The sequence below is a fragment of the Neomonachus schauinslandi genome, chromosome 8 (genome assembly GCF_002201575.2).
Source record: "Neomonachus schauinslandi chromosome 8, ASM220157v2, whole genome shotgun sequence".
Classification (NCBI taxonomy): Eukaryota; Metazoa; Chordata; class Mammalia; order Carnivora; family Phocidae; genus Neomonachus; species Neomonachus schauinslandi.
Window position 1 is genome coordinate 25,974,322 of NC_058410.1, and position 22,414 is coordinate 25,996,735.

A 22,414-nucleotide genomic window follows, 5' to 3' on the forward strand; every position below is an offset into this window, starting at 1 on the left:
GAATAGATCACATCCTAGGTCATAAATCAGGTCTCAGCCAGTACCAAAAGATTGGGATCATTCCCTGCATATTTTCAGACTACAATGCTTTGAAACTAGAACTCAATCACAAGAGGAAAGTAGGAAAGAACTCAAATACATGGAGGCTAAAGACCATCCTACTAAAGAATCAATGGATCAAGCAGGAAATTAAAGAAGAATTAAAAAAATTCATGGAAACCTATGGAAATGAAAACACAACTGTTCAAAGTCTTTGGGATGCAGGAAAGGCAGTCCTAAGAGGAAACTATACAGCAATACAAGCCTTTCTCAAGAAACAAGAAAGGTCTCAAATACACAACCTAACCCTACACCTAAAGGAGCTGGAGAAAGAACAGCAAATAAAGCCTAAACCCAGCAGGAGAAGAGAAATAATAAAGATCAGAACAGAAATCAATGAAATAGAAACCAAAAGAACAGTAGAACAGATCAACAAAACTAGGAGCTGGTTCTTTGAAAGAATTAAGATTGATAAACCACTGGCCAGATTTATCAAAAAGAAAAGAGAAGTGACCCAAATAAATAAAATCATGAATGAAAGAGGAGAGATCACAACCAACACCAAAGAAATACAAACAATTATAAGAACATGTTATGAGCAACTATATGCCAGTAAATTAGATAATCTGGAAGAAATGGACACATTCCTAGGGATGTATAAACTACCAAAACTGATTGAGGAAGAAATAGAAAACCTGAACAGACCTATAATCACTAAGGAAATTGAGGCAGTAATCAAAAATCTCCCAACAAACAAAGCCCAGGGCCAGATGGCTTCCCAGGGGAATTCTACCAAACATTTAAAGAATTAATACCTATTCTTCTGAAACTGTTCCAAAAAATAGAAATGGAAGGAAAACTTCCAAGCTCGTTTTATGAGGCCACCATTACCTTGATCCCCAAACCAGACAAAGACCCCATCAAAAAGGAGAATTACAGACCAATATCTTTGATGAACATGGATGCAAAAATTCTCACCAAAATACTAGCCAATAGGATCCAACAGTACATTAAAAGGATTATTCACCATGACCAAGTGGGATTTATTCCTGGACTGCAAGGTTGGTTCAACATCTGCAAATCAATCAATGTGATACAATACATTAATAAATGAAAGAACAAGAACCATATGATCCTCTCAATAGATGCAGAAAAAGTATTTGACAAAGTACAGCATCTTTTCTTAACCAAAACTCTTCAGAGTATAGGGATAGAGGGTACATACCTCAATATCATAAGAGCCATCTATGAAAAACCCACAGCAAATATCATTCTCAATGGGGAAAAACTGAGAGCTTTCCCACTAAGGTCAGGAACACGGCAGGGATGTCCACTATCACCACTGCTATTCAACATATTATTAGAAGTCCTAGCCACAGCAATCAGACAACAAAAAGAAATAAAAGGCATCCAAATCGGCAAAGCAGAAGTCAAACTCTTACTCTTTGCTGATGATATGATACTTTATGTGGAAAACCCAAAGACTCCACCCCAAAACTGCTAGAACTCATACAGGAATTCAGTAAAGTGGCAGGATATAAAATCAATGCACAGAAATCAGTTACATTCCTATACACCAACAACAAGACAGAAGAAAGAGAAATGAAGGAGTTGATCCCATTTACAATTGCACCCAAAATCATAAGATACCTAGGAATAAATCTAACCAAAGAGGCAAAGGATCTGTACTCAGAAAACTATAAAATACTCATGAAAGAAATTGAGGAAGACACAAAGAAATGGAAAAATGTTCCATGCTCATGGATTGGAAGAACAAATATTCTGAAGATGTCAATGCTACCTAGAGCAATCTACACATTTAATGCAATCAAATACCATCCACTTTTTTCAAAGAAATGGGACAAATCATTCTAAAATTTGTATAGAACCAGAAAAGACCCCGAATAGCCAGAGGAATGTTGAAAAAGAAAAGCAAAGCTGGCGGCATGACAATTCCAGACTTCCAGCTCTATTACAAAGCTGTCATCATCAAGACAGTATGGTACTGGCACAAAAACAGACACATAGATCAATGGAACAGAATAGAGAGCCCAGAAATGGACCCTCATCTCTATGGTCAACTAATCTTCGACAAAGCAGGAAAGAATGTGCAATGGAAAAAAGACAGTCTCTTCAACAAATGGTGTTGGGAAAATTGGACAGCCACATGCCGAAGAATGAAACTGGACCATTTCCTTACACCACACAGAAAAATAGACTCAAAATGGTTGAAAGACCTAAATGTGAGACAGGAGTCCATCAAAATCCTAAAGGAGAACACAGGCAGCAACCTCTGCGACCTCAGCCGCAGCACCTTCTTCCTAGAAACATCGCCAAAGGCAAGGGAAGCAAGGGCAAAAATGAATTATTGGGACTTCATCAAGATAAAATCTTTTGAACAGCAAAAGAAACAGTCAACAAAACCAAAAGACAACCAACAGAATGGGAGAAGATATTTGCAAGTGACATATCAGATAAAGGGCTAGTATCCAAAATCTATAAAGAACTTATCAAACTCAACAGCCAAAGAACAAATGATCCAATCAAGAAATGGGCAAAAGACATGAACAGACATTTTTCCAGAGAAGACATCCAAATGACCAACAGACACATGAAAAAGTGCTCAACATTGCTCGGCATCAGGGAAATCCAAATCAAAACCTCAATGAGATATCACCTCACACCAGTTAGAATGGCTAAAATTAACAAGTCAGGAAACAACAGATGTTGGCGGGGATGTGGAGAAAGGGGAACCCTCCTACACTGTTGGTGGCAATGCAAGCTGGTGCAGCCATTCTGGAAAACAGTATGGAGGTTCCTCAGAAAGTTGAAAATAGAGCTGCCCTACACCCCAGCAATTGCACTACTGGGTATTTACTCCAGAGATACAAATGTAGTGAACCAAAAGGGTATGTGCACCCTGATGTTTACAGCAGCAATGTCCACAATAGCCAAACTATGGAAAGAGCTAAGATGTCCATCAACAGATGAATGGAAAAGAAGATGTGGTGTATATACACACACACACACACACACACACACACACACACACACATATATATACACAATGGAATATTATGCAGCCATCAAAAGGAATGAAATCTTGCCATTTGCAACGACGTGGATGGAGCTGGAGGGTATTATGCTGAGCAAAATAAGTCAATCAGATAAAGACATGTATCATATGACCTCACTGATATAAGGAATTCTTAATCTCAGGAAACAAACTGAGGGTTGTTGGAGTGGTGGGGGGTGGGAGGGATGGAGTGGCTGGGTGATAGACACTGGGGAGGGTATGTGCTATGATGAGTGCTGTGAATTGTGTAAGACTGATGAATAACAGACCTGTACCTCTGAAACAAATGATACATTATATGTTAAAAACAAAACGAAAAAGAAGATAGTAGGAAGGGAAAAATGAAGGTGGGGAAATCGGTGGGGGAGATGAACCATGAGAGACTATGCCCTCTGAGAAACAAACTGAGGGTTCTAGAGGGGAGGGGGGTGGGGGATGGATTAGCCTGGTGATGGGTATTAAAAAGGGCACATACTGAATGGAGCACTGGGTGTTATACACAAACAATCATGGAACACTACATCAAAAACTAATGATGTAATATATGGTGATTAACATAACATAATTAAAAAAAATGCACTCGGAGTCCATCCTTCCTCTGCTTTTCCATTATCCCCAACCCCGTGGATTCTTGAGCAACGTTTTAGCTGACTCTTCTGACTGCGTCTTTGCCCTCTAAAATCTTCCCTAGTCCCCAGTGCCAGAGCCACCTTCACGAAACATCACTTCATCATGCAACTTCCCTGCTCCAATTTCTGTTCAGACTCCTCTCCGTGGTTCCCCAGGGTCCACCTTATTTATCCAATCTGAATCACCTCTCTCCCTAACATTCCTGTCAATCTGAAATCCGACCTTTCACAAAAGTGAGCCTTGCTAATTCGTGTCCCCCGTCTTAACCTTGCCCGAGTCATCACCCTGATCCATCCCATCTTTTTCCTTGATGAATAATGAGCTCCAATCCTGCAAATTCTAACTCGTCTTTTTTTTTTTTAAGATTTTATTTATTTATTTGAGAGAGAGAGAGAATGAGAGACAGAGAGCATGAGAGGGAGGAGGGTTAGAGGGAGAAGCAGACTCCCTGTCGAGCAGGGAAATTCTAACTCTTCTATGATACCTTTTCCAACTACCACGGTTTTCACAGATTTTACCCTCCTTGAGATTCTGTATCATTTTCGATTCTGTACCGGAGGCTGCAACTTGCATTTATAGACATTTCTGTATTGTTTCAGGTGGACCCAACTAATCCCATTAGATAGTGAAATTTTTAGGTTACATTTCTTTTGGCATGTCCCCTAACTCAGTGGTAAGCACATAACAGACACCAAATATTTTTTTATAGGGCCCAATCATAACACATCCCTACTTTTAAAATTCTGTAGTTTTAAGGAAATTTTTTCTTCAAATTATGATAACTTTTATTGCAGTTATCTAATCTTGATGCAAAAACTTCTAAGAGGCATATAGATCTTAAGTGACAAAAAGTAAGGCAATCAGACAATTTTAACATAGTTACATGTTTTTATTACATAAACATTACAATATTCCTTGTGGGAGCTGGTCTTCAGTTTTGCCTCTTGCTTTTATGGAATGTCAAATATCTGTAGAAATTGTCTAAGAATGATTTATGAAACACCCTTGCACCCCTACCAAAAAAGCCTCAATGCCTACATTTTTCCAATCAGATTCCTGAGGAAAAAAAATAGGTTTTGTTTATTTGACAGTGTAATACATAAATTTTCTTTCAAGGTATTAAAAAAAAGACAGACTTTTAGAATAAGAGTCTCCTTTTGTTTACAAAGTTCTATAAAAATACATTAAGTATGCTTGTGTTTGTCCCTTGACTTAACATTCCAGTTGACCAGAAACAAAAAATAACAATAAACAAAGATATGCAAACCACATTAATCCTGCAGCAATATAATGTCCACATCATCATGAACACCTTGCAAAAGTAGCTCTCCTGGGTACGTAACAATCCTTCTTCGTTTTGCAGCTTTGAGAGTTCCCACCAATGCTTCAAAGAGGTTGGCACATTTGTCGTCTCGGAAGAGGACCCCAAATTTTACGCTTAACTTCCCATCAGCATCTAATTTGAGAAAATACAATGTTAGCCAATGCAAAGTCTTGCCCCCATATATGGTAGATTTATGTAATCTTTAAAAAACATCTAACTATAAGTTAACCAAGATTACAATTTAACAGTTCACACTCATAAATTCAATGTCATCTCTTGCCAGACCCAAAAGTGATGAAATAATACCATGTGCTGTACACCTCCTAGCCTTAGGATCATCTGGACAAAGACTAGGAGTGAACTAAAACCCACTTACAAAAAGTGAATGTGTTACAGTGTTATTACTGTGGACCAATTCCCCTCTGGCTACATTTTGATTTTTTTTTTAAAGATTTATTTATCAGTTTGAGTCAGAGAGAGTGTGTGTGCATGCTGCACCCACGCATGAGTGGGAGGAGAGGCAGAGGGAAAGAATCCTTCAGCAGACTACCTGCTGAATGCAGAGCCAAAGAAGTGGGGCTCCATCCCAGGACTCTGAGACCATGACCTGAGCTGAAACCAAGAGGCAGACACTTAACTGATTGAGCCACCCAGGTACCCCTACATTTTGATTTTTTATTTGTGGTGTTGTTGAATCAATAAAAAAATAACAAATATAAGAAAAAGTTTGGGTCAGGAGCAGTGTTTCTCTAAGTGTGTTCTAAACACACTCAGAGCCCCAGGGAGGGACTGGTGACCTTAAAAATGAAGTTATTTGTATTTACCAGATCCGTAGATTATACAGATTGGAGACCAATTTTTAATATAATTGTTAAAAATTAAGGTAAGCCCTAAAAATAAATGAACCATCAAGCTACGAAAAGACATGATGGAACCTTAAATATGTATTACTAAGAAAAATAAGACAATCTGAAAAGGCTATGTGCTGTATGATTCCAACCATAGGACATTCTGGAAAAAGCAAAACTATGGAAAAAGATAAAACTAAATAAAAAGATCAGTGGGTTTCAGGGCTTAGGGTAGGGGAGAGATGAATAGGCAGAACATAGAGGATTTTTAGAGCAGTGAGTATACTCTGTATGATACTATAATGATTGATACATGTCATTAAATATTATCCAATCCCATAGAATGTACAACACTAAGCGTGAACTATAAACTATGAACTGTGGTTGATGATGTGTCCATGTAGATGATTAATTGTAATAAAAGTGCAATTCCACTGGGGGATGTTGATAATGGGGGAGGCTATGCAGGTGTGGGGATAGCAGGTATACAGGAAATCTCTGTACTTTCTCCTCAATTTTATTGTATTCTAAAACTGCTATAAAAAGTAAGTCTTTTTTAAAAAAATAAGATAAACAAAAGGTGGATCTTTGATTAAAAATCAATCAACTGGGGCGCCTGGGTGGCTCAGTTGGTTAAGCGACTGCCTTCGGCTCAGGTCATGATCCTGGAGTCCTGGGATCGAGTCCCGCATCGGGCTCCCTGCTCAGCAGGGAGTCTGCTTCTCCCCCTGACCCTCCCCACTCTCATGCTCTCTCTATCTCATTCTCTCTCTCAAATAAATAAATAAAATCTTTAAAAAAAAAAATCAATCAACTGGAAACTTGGCGATAAGAATAATATGAAACACCTCCCCATTGTTGGTTGATTGCTTTGACCTACCTGCTAAACTCCTGACTCCCTTCCTTCAGCACTGCTCCACATTCTCCCCTCCGATAGCTGTGCCTGCTCTCAAGGACATGGCCATCACAGTGAGGGAGACTATTCCTTGGCCAAGGGTTCTTGAGTTCCCATGAGAACTTCTAACCTGAGACTTAGTATATGCCTACTGTGAGTGCAGCACTGTGCTGGGCAAGTAGAGGGAAGGATAGAATCACTTTCTAGTTTCAAAGAAATGGCTTCAGTTCCCACGAGGAAGTAAGAAATATACACATAATAAATAAAGCAATAGGACAAAGCAGTACGTGACTGGATGTCTAGTAAGTAGCCAAGACAGGACATCCTACAGTTTGGAGAAGGGTAAGATGACTCTGGGCTAGAATGGGAAGGGAAGACTTCCAGAAGGAGGCAGCACTGGTGCTGGCTTTTAAAGGGAGTATAATATGGAGCTTTTCTTTTCTTTTTTTTTTTTTAAAGATTTTATTTATTTATTTGAGAGAGAGAGAGAGAGTGAGAAACAGCATGAGAGGGGAGAGGGTCAGAGGGAGAAGCAGGCTCCCCACTGAGCCGGGAGCCCAATGTGGGACTCGATCCCAGGACTCTGGGATCATGACCTGAGCTGAAGGCAGTCGCTTAACCAACTAAGCCACCCAGGCGCCCTAGAGCTTTTCATTTTTTTAAAAAGTCTTATTTTAATTTGAGAGAGAGAGAGAGTGGGGGGAGGGGCAGAGGGAGAGAATCTTCACGCAGACTCCCTGCTGAGTGCAGAGCCAGAAATGGGGCTTGATCCCAGGACCCATGAAATCATGATCTGAGCCAAAACCAAGAGTTGGATGCTCAACCAACTGAGCCACCCAGGTGCCCCCAGGTTACGTTTTTTAAAGGCACAAAAGGCAGAAACCTGGATATAATCTTGGAGTTCTGCCCACTCCTCCTCAATCTCATAAGTGAATCCATTTCCTTTGTATCTTCTGTGGCTCTAGCCTCTTCTCCATGGACAATTAATTTCTTGGTTTAGGCTGGAACTGATTCTCATGTGGATAACTGCAAGACTCCTTGCTATCCTCCCTTTCTGCATTTTTGTCCCCCAATACATCCTCCATATTGGTGCGGAATAAAACATGTGAAAGAAACCTTTAAGATGCAAATCTGTTTGATAGTCTTTTTTTTTTTTTTAATAAACTCTACCCCCAAGTTGGGACTTGAACTCATGACCCCGAGATCAAGAGTCACACGCTCCACAGACTAAGCCAGCAAGGCGCCCCTGATTGATACTCTTCTACTCCAGTCTTTCAGTGGCTCCCTACCACCTTCAAATAGTGATGCCCTTGGCGTTCCAGATAAGACCCTTCATCCTCTGGCCCTTGCACTCCTCTCTTGCCTGGTCTCCTGCCATATCGTTCTATGCACCTTTTGATCCAGTCAAAATCAAACGACTTGCTGTTACCCAAGGTGACATGAGAGATCCTGCCCTGGCAGTTTTGCCCATGTTGAGCCATCTGCCCAGCATCCCAGAGCCCTTTCTCTAGCTAATTCTTTTTCTTCAAGAATGGGCTCAAATGTCACCTTTTCTGAGAAGTGCTCTGTGATTCCCTCAGTCAAGTTAATAACTTCTTATAAAATTAAGTATATATCAAAGCACTCACCATCAATTACAGTAATAATAGTTAATATGTATTGAGTCCTTGCTATGCTCCTAGACCTGTTCAATGCATTTTATAGTAATTAAAACTCCCTTAATCCTTATTTCATGGAAGATAAGGCACAATTCATTTCAAGAAGCACCATTACTTTATGTTCGAATTAAACTGCCAATTTAATTATAGCACAACATGGATTATAAAATGCATTCTTATTTTAGAGATGTTAAAGCTTGGGGAAAAAAGTGTCTTCGAATCATTGAAATAGAGTATTATTATCCAAATAAGGAAACCAAGGCATAAAAGTGGTTAGTAATGTGCCCAAGGTCACACAGTAAGTGGCAGGGGAGCTGGGATTCATTCCTAGAGAGCCTGACTCCAGAGCCCATGCTCTTAACTACTTCCCCATATGTGCTTCTAGCTCATTTGTCTGTCTTCCTGCTACCTAAAGAGGCCCACGGGGCTGAGATGGAATTTTGTTTATTTTCATATGTCCAGCACTTGAGCACAAAGACAGCACTCAAGAAATATTTGTTGAATGAAAGAATTTAAATCTCCAAATAATCTTTATCCACTTATTTTTTTTCCATTGGATGAAAAATGAAAGACTTTAAAGAATTTCACTTTAAAAGAAATAGTAAATAGGTTAACTAACTAGAATTAAGTAAAAATTTGGCGAAAAAATAAAAGAAGTAGATAAAACTAAATTTGTCAATTTCCAGCTTCACCTAATACATTATATTTAGATTAGTCTAAAAATGATTCACCTAAATCATAATTAACAAAATTATCCCAGACACAACTTACATAATTAAACATAATCTGTCCATAGATAACCTATCTCCATAGATGCTTTCCAGCTCAAGAAGTCATTTATTTCCAGGAACAGGTAAATGAAAGAGGCTTAGGGAAGCTGCAAAGTTCAAAACGTTTCATCCTTACAGAAATTATGGTAATTACTGTGTAGTCTTCTAGTTTGTAAAGCTGCTAATTCTGAAGTGCAAGTAGAATAATAACTGTTCTAGGGTAAATGTCAGAATTTTAAATGCAATTGAATCTGACCAATAAACACTAGGCTAACATGGAGACAGATCTAGGAGAGAGGAAAATCCTACAGATCATTTGAAATACATCCTTAATATCTTTAACAATCTAAACAATAGTACTACTCCCAAGAGCATGACCTCACGGAGCTCCAAAGAAATTGGAAAGGTAGAAATGAGGAACACGGGTTTCTTTCACTACTGAAAATAAGATTCACAGGGTGCCTGGGTGGTTCAGTCAGTTCGACATCTGCCTCTCGCTCAGGTCATGATCCCCCAGGGTCCTGGGATCGAGTCCCGCATCGGGCTCTGCTCGGTGGGGAGTCTGCTTCTCCCTCTCCCTGCTTGTGCTCATGCGCTCTCTCTTTCTCTCTCTCTCAAATAAATAAAATCTTAAAAAAAAAAAAAGAAAAGATTCACAACAACAATGGAGAACTACTACAGGGGACATTTGATACTAATGGCTCAATGGAATTTTCCAAGTATGTCTTATTTCAAGTGATTTGTGATGATTTGTGATTCAAAAGCACACTGAGCTGTAAGTAAGAAAATTCAAGCTATAATGACAAAACAACTCTTACGAGGTACTTTTTAAAGCTGTTTTTCACTTACAATGATGTAATTTTATTTAATTTTTTTATATGATGTAATTTTAAAACTTTGAGTTCCATTATCCTAGTTGTTGCTGAATATGTCTATTGCTCTTACAATTTTCAGAATGTTCCTGAACTCCTGTATATCTTATCTGAGATGTACAAATACCTGAAGCTAAAACATAATAGTTACTTTCATTACAACTTGGAAAAGGACACTAATACTACCAATTTCACATGGCACTAATTTCACAGTAGCTGCTTATATGTTGCTGAAGAAAAAGCTGATTTGAAAAAAAACCACGTAGAGGAGCCTGTGTGGCTCAGTCAGTTAAATGTCTGACTCTTGATTTCAGCTCAGATCATGATCTCAGGGTCATGGGATCAAGTCCCGAGTTCAGCTCCATGCTCAGTGGGGAGTCTGCTTGAGATTCTCTCCCTCTGTCCCTTCCCCAGCTTGTGCACTCTCTCTCTCTCTCCCCCTCTCTCTAAAATAAATCACGGGCACCTGGGTGGCCCAGTCGGTTAAGCATCTGCCTTCAGCTCTGGTCATGATGCCGGGGGTCCTGGGATCGAGCCCCACATCGGGCTCCCTGCTCAGTGGGGAATCTGCTTCTCCCTCTCCCTCTGCCTGCCACTCTGCCTACTTGTGTTCTCTCTCTCTCTCTGTGTCAAATAAATAAATAAGGTCTTTAAAAAAATAAAATAAATCTTTAAAAAAAACACTATGTAAAGGATATGGTTTCTTTTAGTTACATGTACATAAATACCTGGTTATACAAAACTTAAGAATTTGGAGAAAATAAAGACAATTTGAGTCCCTAGTCATTTGGAAGTTTGTAAGATGGTGGCAAGATAAAGCAGAAGAAATGAATTTTAATACTGTGACAACTAAAAATTTGAACATGATTCAATCACCATTCAATGCAGCCAGATTAAAGAAGCACAGTAATTTTCTTTCTATTAAAGGGATGATGGAATATCTCAACCATTCCTTGCATCAGAATCACAATACCCCAAAGGCTTTGTCTCCAGAAATCTCTCTATGGCTGAGGGCAGAGCTGCTATAACCATGTCTTGAAGTCCTGGGTGACCCCTTCCTAGGCTTCTACCAAAAAAGCTGGTCCTACCTGCTCTGAGGTAAACTCAGAATACTGTGGCTGTGTTAGAATACTTACTTTTTGAACCCAGACGATGAATTTCCTCCACTAAGAGGTTAATTTCGTGATCCACGTTCATTGCTGCCTGAGGGAGAAAAAAAAATGCTATATTATTACCATTTCTATATCCCACTAAGCACATCTTGCCAAATCCAAGGGCCATTTCCTTCCTTCTTTCTTTCTTTCTTTCTTTCTTTCTTTCTTTCTTTCTTTCTTTCTTTCTTTCTTTCTTTCTTTCTTTCTTCTTTCTTTCAAGATTTTATTTATTTATTTGACAGAGAAAGAGAGTGAGAGAGCACAAGCAGGGGGAGCGGCAGGCAGAGGGAGAGGGAGAATCAGGCTCTCCGCTGAGCAGCAAGCCCGATGTGGGGCTCGATCCCAGGACCCTGTGATCATGACCTGAGCCAAAGGCAGCCACTTAACCAACTGAGCCACCCAGGCACCCCTCTTTTTTTCCCCCATGTTGCATTTGTCATTGTTAATTTACCACATCCCTCTTCCTAAAAATACTTGTGTGATGTACATGACACCAGAGTACCTCTACTTCCCCTCTGTCTTTATAATTGCCCCTTTGTGCTGACCCCACTCTTATACTACATAGGATAGTGGGGAGAATGCAGCACCCACTATTAAACTCTAAGCCCATCCTCATGATGCTCTGCTCTGCACCAAAAACACAAAGGTGAGTGACACAGGACCTGCCCTCAGGAAACTCACTGTCCAGAAGCAGAGAAAGACCTAGAATGAATAATGGCAATGTAACAGCATTCTTTGAGTGGTGGGTCCAAGGCATTATGGGACCTCAAAGGAGGAAGCCACCAAAGACTTTGTAGAGGTCACTGGAGAGATGTGGACTAGGGAGACAGTTGGCAAAGGGTGCTCTATGAGTGGGGAAGAGTGCATGCAAAAGCACAGAAGCAAAGGAGGAAAAGCATGGGCACATTTGAGGCAGGCTCTAAGCTAGAAGCTGGAGGACCAAGATAAAGGAACACACTCCCAACCCTCCCAGAGCCTGCAGTCTACTGGGGAAAGCAGACCAATACAGGGCAATTTTAATATTGTTAGGTGCGATGATGCCTGTGGGTCACACGCAGGGCATCGGGTCCTTCCCTGGGCAGTGTCCAGTGGAGAGCTGGTGGCAAGGACCATTCATCTCAGATAAGGAAGAGGCCAGGACTAACAGGAGCTGTGACACCTACTTTGGTTCACTAGGTCTTCTCCAGCCTGGGTTCCGCACACCATCATAGCCTCCTCCACCCTACACCCTTGAACTCTGGGCTGCAGCTACATGGAGCTTCTTTCTATTCCTCAAACGCCCCTGGCTCTCCCACCTCCAACCTTCACACATACTGTGTCTTTGACCCAGACTGTTGCTATTCCTCTTTCTCGCAGCTAACTCCCACACATCCAGTCCCAGCTTAGATAGGACTACCTCCAGGAAGCCTTCCCTGAAACCCTGGTGGAGGAGCCCTCCCCCATAGCATTGTGCACCCTCTCCATTTCAGATGGCTGGAATTACCAGTTTCTTGGCTTTCACCACAAGATGGAAAAGACCCTCGATGCAGGAATCTGACTGTCATGTTCATCAGTTTCTTGGCTTTCACCACAAGATGGTAAAGACCCTCGATGCAGGAATCTGACTGTCATGTTCACTGCTACCTGGCACCAAGAGTACCAACTCAATAAATACTGGGTTCAAACTGAAAGGACAAGGGCATGAAGGGGAATGAAACACCGCCTGTGGAAACTGTCACCATGGAGTTACTGATTTGGAGCAAGTGTTCAGAGACAGAAAAGGGAGGTAAAGGGATGTGGCAAACACCTACAGAAGGGGGGGGGCAAGAAATAGGGAAAGAGCAGCTGGTTGTGGAGGAGAGAACTCCAACCATGCAGGGTCAAAGAAGTAAAGGCAGTAAAGAGAGTTTCTTTAAGAAGGCAGGAACTCAGGGGAAACAGAACATGAGAAAGTAGGGGCCCCTGGCAGATTATGCATCAAGTCAGTCTGTTTTCCAAACAAAGAAGGGACTAAAAAAGTGGGGTTGTATGAATGGTTTACTTTGGAGTGACGATTCGGAAGAAACAATTGTATCCAGACAGATTGTAACTAATTCCTGTTAACTTTGAAAAATAAGAATGAAATCTATGTTTAAGTGATATTGATTGGTACCCCAGGTTTTCTATCAGCTCATAACTAAAAGCACCACTACTACCTGCTACATCATTTGTGTGAATATTATCATTTAAGAAGTGTCTATTGCGGGGCGCCGGGGTGGCTCAGTCGTTAAGCGTCTGCCTTCAGCTCAGGTCATGATTCCAGGATCCTGGGATCGAGCCCCACATCGGGCTCCCCGCTCCGCAGGAAGCCTGCTTCTCCCTCTCCCACTCCCCCTGCTTGTGTTCCCTCTCTCGCTGTGTCTCTGTCAAATAAATAAGTAAAATCTTAAAAAAAAAAAAAAAAGTGTCTATTGCAGCAGTCGCTCTTTCTGCCCATGTGTCCCGTCCCCGTGCTTTAATAAAACCACCTTTTTGCACACACAAAAAAAGTGTTTATTGCAATAAAATGCAACATCTTGGGTAATGCATCTACATAAAATTCAGTATCAAAAATTATAGTTTCCAAATATTGAGAGCTTTGTGTTGGTGAAATTATATCTATAACATTATATTCAATTCGAGATAATTTGAGGGATGCTAAAAAGTTAAAATATAATCAGAAGATACAACAGAAAGATAGGCCATGAAAATAATGGTAGAAAAAACCCTGGAGATGTTAGTGTGGTGGACAGCAGTCATTTTTACCTACCTAGCACCCATTCCCCATTCCAGCTAGAGCAGTCTAATTTTTGTTTGGGTCCCGTTTTTCCTTCCTTGTTCTAAACCGATGGAATTCGGTAGAGCCTCACCCTAAAGCCCAGGAGTGGGTCAGAGCCAGAATAATTGATCTGGGGCATAAGGTCAGTAATCCCATCCTAAACAATGAGATTCAGCCCAGGGATTTTGCCAGATCAGTAAAACAACACCCTCCCACTAGGTTCTAAGATGTAAGTTTAGAGCTCCTAATGTAAACTGTGACCATGTGAAAACAGCCTGTCAGGAATAATGTTGACATTAAGAAAAGCCCAGGCATGTTACGATCACTGAGCCTATATACGACCCTGGACTTTCCAGTTGCATGAACCAATCAATCTTTCCTGGTTTTGCTTGTGCTGGTTTGATTGAGTTTCTGTCACTTGTACTCTAACGAATCTTGATCCATAAAGTCAGCCTAGAGAAGACCTGCGACCATTTTTTAACATTAAAGTTTCTTTTAGGTATTTATGTGATAGTGTTGTTTCATGCTGCTTTATTGGGTAGGATAGATAGATGTAATAGGCAGATTTGGGAGCCATGTAAGAAAAAAATGTCCTAACAGTCAAAACTCTCTAACAATGAATGAAGTTTGCACCTGTTCCTGACAACACTGATGCAAGTAGTATGGATCTGTGAGGGTTAGTGATCATGGAAATTAGCCTAAACGGAAGGGAGAATGAAATGTCCAAGGGGACTATCGTCCTCACCAATTCTCAGGTTTTCTGATTTCCTCCCACTCTGAACATTTATCTCTTTAACACTGCCCTCCCCACAATCAGCAGCACACTTCAGACCTAGCTCTTGTTTAATAATGAGACTCAAAGAGGAAATCCCACTATTAAGTAGTGTGAATACCTGCATCATATTAAGCAGATGTATGGAGATCCAATTTAAAGAAAGGAAGGCAACCGGCATTTCTTTATAATTAATTACACACGAGACTCCTTATCTATGTCCTAAGAAACCTTGCAAAGTATGTATTATTTAAACCCATTTTATAGGGGCACCGGGTGGCTCAGTTGGTTAAGCGTCTGCCTTCAGCTCAGGTCATGATCTCAGGGTCCTGGGATCGAGCCCCACATGGGACTCCTTGCTCAGCCAGGAGCCTGCTGCTCCCCCTGCTTGTGCTCTTGCTCTCTGTAAAATAAATAAATAACATCTTTAAAATAAAATCTTTAAAAAAAACCATTTTATGGATGATGAAACTGGCTCAGAGGGACTCCCCACAATTAAATGCTGTTTCTACAACATCATTCTATTTTTTTCTTTTCCTCTTCATCTTCTTCCCGGTCATTATGCAAAGTGTGCTAAATATAATAGTGAGTTGTGTTTGTTTGGAATATTACATGCTGAGTACGTACTAAGGCAGAACACTTACAAAGCAAGAAAGGCTCCCTGCCCAGACCCCTACAAGTAGGAAAACAACAGCCTTAGGAACTATTGCTAGCACACAAAATTTGGCATGATTTATTTATTTATTTTATTATTTAGCGGGGACAAAGCAGGGGAATACTCGTTGTTACACAATCCTTGAGGCCCATGACATTCTATAAGGACAGAAGGCTGGGACCGGAGTAAGCAGCAAGATCAAGAACAATGAAGAGAGGCCATCAGCAGAGCAAGTGTGAAGGGGAAGAAAGAGATTTTCTGCGGGAGCTCAAGGCAAGGCGGTGGCAGATGTTAGTCGGGTCCTCTAACTGTGTCAGAATCTAATTAGGCATTGTGCGTGGGAATCACAAAGAAAGCGGAATGTCGGAGGCCTGGGCCGTATGCGGAAATGCTCCACCATCAATATACACTTGAGACTATATTAAAGGACCTTTTTATAGTTTCTGTTTTGTTTTAAGTTTAGAGGCAATACATGGAGATATCCTAATGTTCGTGGAATAAAGCCTGCTGGAGTGGGAACGCCTGGGAATCAGCAGCCAGCCCTACATCCACCCCCCGGGGCTGGCCACGTTTTTCAGCGGTCCTTCGCAATCCCTGACTAGCAGCTGGTGTGGGTCAAGGGATGACTTGGGTTCCTTCCTGCCTGCCCGCTGGCGCGCACACGCTCCATATTTGGTCATCCCTGCTCCAAGTTTGGGAGCTGGCCCGGAAGGGGTCCCAAGCTCCTGTCCCTTGCAGGCCATCACACGGTCACCACCCGCACCAGTGCAGGATTGGGGAGCGCGGGACTCGGGGGGGTGGCGGGGCCGCACGGCGGGCTCCAGGGTAGCCCCCGAGGGAAGGGCCGCGTCCCGGAAGCCTTTGTCTCTGCCAGCTCCGCGCCAGCGCCGCCCGCCCGCGCTCCCCGGTGGCCGGTGCGCCCCGGCGAGCCGCGAAAGCCAGCGCCCCAACCGGGCGACGGAAACGGACCCCGCCCGGGGCTCCCCGAGCCCCTCGTGTCTCTCACGACCCCCGCCCTCCACCCCCACGGTCTGGCGCGTAGGGAGCCGCACCCCACCGCCGGCGCCGCAGAGTCCCCGGCGCGGGGGCCACCGCAGTCCTCGGGGCAGCCTCTCCCCTCGTTCCCGGCCCTTCTCCGCCCGGCTCTGCAGAACGCGCCCCCGCGCCGCCTGCAAGTGCAAAGCCGACGAGCCGCACCGCGGAGGGAACCTTCGCGCCGCAGCCAGTTTCCCCGCAGCCCCGGGCCGGCACCGTGTCACGTGAGCCGATGCGGAAGTCGGCGGGGAAGCGGGGGCGTGGGGGCGCGCCCACCCTGTCCCCCGCGCCGGGTCTCAGCCCAGTTCCAAGCACAGTCTCCACGCGCCTCGGCCCCTCCCAGCCCCATCTCCCCACCCGCAGCCCCCGATCGCCCGTCCGCCTGGCCTCCACCGGACACCTCCGTCCGTCGTTTATACCTGCCTGTCACCTTCCCGAGAGACCCACTCACCTACACTCACCTATCCGCCTCTTTTTCTTTTCCGAGGAAAAGCTGGTGCAGCGTCGGGCCGGACCCGGTTATCTTCTTCAACACACCGAGGAGGAAGAGACTGAGGAAGGAAGTGACCGAGGCAGAAGAGAAAGGCTGGTGAGGAGGAGGGGGGTGGGAGGTAAGAGTTTAAGCGCTCGAGAAAGGGGCCGCCCACACTCCCAGGGACAAGCCTATGAGGAGGAAACTCCCCGGAGGAGATGCCGGGGAAGGGGCAGACTCCAGACAGGTGGCCGGGCGCCCGAGGCTTCTAGGAATACGGACTCGAACTTCGATTGCTGCCAGCTTTCCCCTACGCCACTCGGTGCCGATGATCCCCAACCCCCGCATCTGATCCTGGGCATAGATTTCCTGCCAGGATCTCTCTCCTAACGTAAGAAATAAAGCGCCCCCAATGTGATGACTGCTGGGATCTAGAAGGAACGTAACATTGGTTCTGTATGCCAGGAGCAGGGGTCTCCAGAAAACTACGAACATGGCAGCAGCATAGTCTGATGGGCGAGGCGGGGGCGGGGGGGGGGGGAGCATTCTTAAAATCCAACTTGTTCTATTGCAAAGAAATTTTACTAGGACAGTGCTAGTTCTTGATCCTGAGTGAATCTTTCTTCTTTTCTTCATTCATTATTTCCTACATTTAACTGCATAGTTCAATCGATGTATTTATATTCCCTTTATTTTAGTCACTGTTGTTTTACTCAGTGTCTGTTTTACTCGCGCGCCAATGAGAGAAAGAGAGATGCTTGCTATACCCAGAATCCCTTATAAAAAGGAAACGGGGGCTCTGCTGAAATGACCCAAACTATTCCTAAGGCAAAGGTTGCACAAATAACCCAAAAGAGCACCCCCCACCGCCCCCCATGTCCCCCCAATGGCTGATTAGATCATGTGATCATGTGACCCAAGAGCACACAATCTATAAACTGGCCATCATCCTAGAAGGTGACCTGGAGCAAACAATCCTCACCAAATAGGGACTCTGATAATTAAGTAAGCCAATCAGATTCTCCCTTGGAAATTGAAAGGGGAGAGCAAAGAACGAGCTATTCCATAGAAAGGCTGAAGCTGAGAGAGGGCTTGAGGCTGGAGTGGAGAAAATGGGCCTCCCGAAAGCAAAACACTGGAGTAAGCAGAAAGCCCCTGGGATGAAGTAGAAGGTGGGTGGGGGCAGAAATGGTAGAAGCAAACTCTAAGAGAAGCTGAGACCCAGTGATGGAATAAGAGCAACAAACACCTGCTCTCCAGGGGGATATGAGTATCCAGGTCCCTAAGGCTGCACTGGATCCGTCCCCTTTCCAAACTGTATTCTAGTTACCCTTTCATAGTAAACACCCACCACTCTGGGCATCACTTTGAATGAGTCTCTGTTCCCTACCACCAAAAGATTCTGATTCAGCCTAGGTTTCCCATGTCAGATGAAGTATAAAGTGACTCTGAGATCCTTTGGGGCCTATCTTTTTCTCACAAAGCTCAGAAGTTACACTTTAATATCTTTCAAAGTCTACATAATACAAAATTATAATTCAAGAAATTAACACGTTTAGCAATTCTCCAAGCAGAACCTGGCTGTTTGGCCTGTGGCAGTGATCACAGTTCTCCATTTGGATAATATCCAATGAAATGAATAATCAGTCCATAGTGTGCTACCCCTGCTATGACTAAGTAATTAGTGTTTCACAGTACTCTACCAATGGGCAAAAAAGGGAAACATTTCACCTAAACAAGGAAAAGTCCCTATTCATATAAAAATGGATAGAGTGTTTGAAAATAATTTGTTTATACATATGCTACACTAAGGGTAACATAATTCATGTGAATCTATAAGGAATTACAATTCAAGAAAGTTGTTTTTGATGAAAAATATTAAAATGTCAATTCATATTTTTCATACCCAATTCCTATTCTTTCAGTTTCTTTTTTTTTTAAGATTTATTTATTTATTTATTTGAAAGAGAGAGAATGAGAGAGAGAGCACATCGCGGGGGAGGGTCAGGGGGAGAAGCAGACTCCCTGCTGAGCAGGGAGCCTGATGCGGGACTCGATCCCGGGACTCCAGGATCATGACCTGAGCCGAAGGCAGTCGCTTAACCAAGTGAGCCACCCAGGCGCCCCTCTTTCAGTTTCTATACAGACTTTTGCCATCTTTCCTTCTTCTCTTAGGAATGTTATCATCATGTAGCTAAACAGTGTGGAATTTTTAACTTAAAAAGCAAAAAGTAAAGTTTATTAAATGGTTAAGAAGTATTTATTAAATATCAAGGATATGCCAACAACAGTGTGTCAGTATTGGAGGATACAAAGTAGCCTACAGCATGATCTTTGTCAAAAAGAACTTTCAGTAAGGTACATAGGAAGTATTAAGACAATCCTTATCCACTTATTTAATTGCAGAATATAGACCAACACTGTCCAATAGAAATATAATCATGAGCCACATATGTAAGTTAAAATTTTCTATTAGCCACATTAAAAAAAGTAAAATTAATTTTAATAATATGTTCTAACCCAGTATATCCAAAATACTATCATTACCACCTGTAAAACTTATTAATGAGGTATTGTACATTCTTTGTTTTGTACTAAGCCTTTGGCATCGTCTACAGTATATTTTACAATTACAGCACATTTCAGGTGCTCAGTAGCCTTATATGGCTGGCGGCTACTGTATTAGTCAGTGCAGCTATAGACAATTCCAGAATAAAGCATGACATACATGCTAATAATTTTACTTACTAAATTACATGGTCCTGGAATAAGAAAAATTATAACATTATATTTAAAGGTTCATGACAAATTGAGGTATTCATTTTAAAAACATAATTGTCTTCTTTGTAATGAATACAAAGCAATATTTGTAAGAATGGTGGGGGTGGTGATAATGTTCTCCTTGATCTGTTCACTGGTTAAACAGATGTTTTGTTTTGAGAATTCACTAAGCTGGACACTTAATTTTTTTTCTTGTGACTATGTTCTTTCTTAAAAAAACATTAAAAAATATATAAAGAATAGAGGATCTTGACCAAGCAAGGCCTATTCCAGGAATGTAAGGATTATTCAACAACATTCAAAAATTTAGAAGTCCCCTAGGGCTAAGAGTCTTTAAGTTTTATCTTACTCTGTAAAGTGAGATTCCTCAGTTGGATCTGTCATTCTAGTTCAAATTGTCATCACCTTGTGCTCATGTTAGTGTTAAAGATGGCAGTACTATTAATGATGATTGCATGTCTTGGGCATTAATTCTGGATCCAGTTGTGGTACTGTTTGAGTACTTTGGGTGACACAAAGAAGTAAAAGTAAAACCTGTGCCCTCAAGAAATAATGAAAAAGGACTATATATCATAATCAAGTGAGATTTATTCCAGGAATGCAAAATTGGCTCAACAAATGGAAAATTATCAATGCAATACATTAATAGAATAAAGGGGAAAATCCACATAATCTTCTCAGTAGATGAAAAAAAGCTTTTGATAAAACACAGTACTCTTCTGCAATAAAAACCTCCAACAAACTAGGAAAAGAAGGGAATTTCCTCAACCTAATAATAATAAGGGCAATTACAAAAACTCAAAGCTAGCATCATACTTAATTGTGAAAAACTGAAAGCATGTCCCCTAAGATCAGGAACAGGACAAGAACATCTGCTAAAGAATTCACAAATAAAGGGGCACCTGGGTGGCTCAGTTGGTTAAGCATCTGCCTTCCGCTCAGGTCATGATCCCAGGGTCCTGGGATCGAGCCCCACATGGGGCTCCCTGCTCAGCGGAGAGCCTGATTCTCCCTCTCCTTTTGCCCGCTGCTCTGCTTACTTGTGCTCTCTCTCTGTGTGTCAAATAAATAAATAAAATCTTAAAAAAAAAAAAAAAGAATTCACAAAAAAAGCTTTTAGAGACAATAAGCCAGTTCAGCAAGGTTGCAGGATATATCAATATATAAAAATCAGTTGTATTTCTTTTTTTAAGACATTTTTTCTTTTTTTTAAGGTTTTATTTATTTATTTGAGATAGAGAGAGAGACTGAGAGCATGGGCAAGAGGGAGGGGAAGAGAGACAAGCAGACTCCCCACTGAGCAGGGAGCCCTAGGACGCAGGACTCAATCCCAGGACCCTGAGATCATGACCTGACCCTAAGGCAGAAGCTTAACCAACCGAGCCACCCAGGCGCCCCATTCAGTTGTATTTCTATATACTAGCAATGAATACTCTGAAAATGAAACTAAGAAATAAATTGTTTATAACAATGTGAAAAAAATAAAATTCTTAGGAATAAGTTTAAAGAAGTACAAGACTTGTACACTTGTACAAAATATTGTTGAGAGAAAAAACTTTAAAAGTCTAAGTAAATGGAAAACCATCCTGTGTTCATAGGTTAGAAGGCTTAATATTGTGAAGATGGCAATATTTCCCCAAATGATCTACAGATTGAAGGCAATCCCTATCAAAATTCTAACTTTTTTTTGACAAGCCGATCCTAAAATTCATAGAAATGAAAGGGATCCAGAGAGCCAAAAGAATCTTGAAAAAGAAGATCAGAGTTGGAGGACTTACATACCCTGATTTGAAAGCTTGCTACAAACCGATGGTAAGTAATGTAAAACCTACTACAAAGGTACAGTAAGTGGTACTAAGATATATAGAAAATGGAATAGAATTTACAGTCCAGTAATAAACTCATCCTATGGTCAATTGATTCTTTTTATAAGGGTGCCAAGACCATTCAATGGGGGAAAGAATGGTATTTTCAACAAATGGTGCTGGAACACTGGATATGCATAAGGAAAATAATTAATTGGATCTCTATTTCATATAATATGCAAAAACTTAAAATGGATCAAAGACATAGATGTAGGAGAGGAAACTATAAATCTCTTAGAAGACATAGGTGTAAACTGTCATGACCTTGGATCAGGCAACATTTTCTTATATATGACACCAAAAGCACAAGCAACCAAAGGAAAAATAGATAACCTGAATTTCATAAAATTTAAAAATGTCCATGCATCAAAAGACAGCATCAAAAGTAAAATCTGGGACAGCCCTAGTCAATTTAGGACAACTGGTCACCCTATCCATAGTTCACCTTTCTCCTTTGTAGATTTGTTACATTTGGTTTTCAGTTCTTCCACTTTCTTTTTCCTGAGTCTTTGTTGCAGCTCCAGTAAGGGAGAGGCTACATTATCCTTTATTGAGCCTGGGCCAAATGGTCTGTGTTGCCAGCTGAGAGTTAAAATTTCAAGATCATTGAACTTAGTCACAAGAGGTTAAATGCAGATTGCAAAGAGCAGCCAGACAGGCAGCTGTGGTGATCACAGTGGTGTCAGGTGGCAAGGTGGGCACTGAGAAATATAATTTCTAGACCAAATGTCCAAGGTGTTGTCTGAGGGTTACAAAGGCCTGGAGTGGAAGAGGTTAATGCCACAAAGCATG

The 22,414-nt window shown here is 41.8% G+C and overlaps 1 protein-coding gene across 2 annotated transcripts; it reads right to left on the reverse strand.

Annotated features, from left to right (window-relative positions):
* Window positions 1-4,613: 4,613 nt before the first annotated feature.
* Window positions 4,614-17,131, reverse strand: ABRACL (ABRA C-terminal like). 2 transcript variants are annotated; one of them, XM_021693234.1, is made up of 3 exons: window positions 16,966-17,131; window positions 11,249-11,315; window positions 4,614-5,201 (listed from the first exon to the last, which is right to left on the reverse strand). In XM_021693234.1, exons 2-3 carry the CDS (start codon window positions 11,307-11,309, stop codon window positions 5,017-5,019), a joined length of 246 nt encoding a protein of 81 aa, XP_021548909.1. In that variant the 5' UTR covers window positions 11,310-11,315; window positions 16,966-17,131; the 3' UTR covers window positions 4,614-5,016. The 2 variants fall into 2 exon arrangements, with proteins under 2 accessions (XP_021548909.1, XP_021548910.1); XM_021693235.2 differs by having other exon boundaries at window positions 4,620-5,201; window positions 16,956-17,131.
* Window positions 17,132-22,414: the final 5,283 nt, after the last annotated feature.

Excerpts from the sequence above, each read along its gene's own strand:
- ABRACL (XM_021693234.1), bottom strand. The coding sequence starts at position 11,309 with ATGAACGTGGATCACGAAATTAACCTCTTAGTGGAGGAAATTCATCGT. Across the intron at positions 5,202-11,248 it reads TCATCGTCTGGGTTCAAAAA|ATGCTGATGGGAAGTTAAGC; the intron begins GTAAGTATTCTA and ends TTCTCAAATTAG.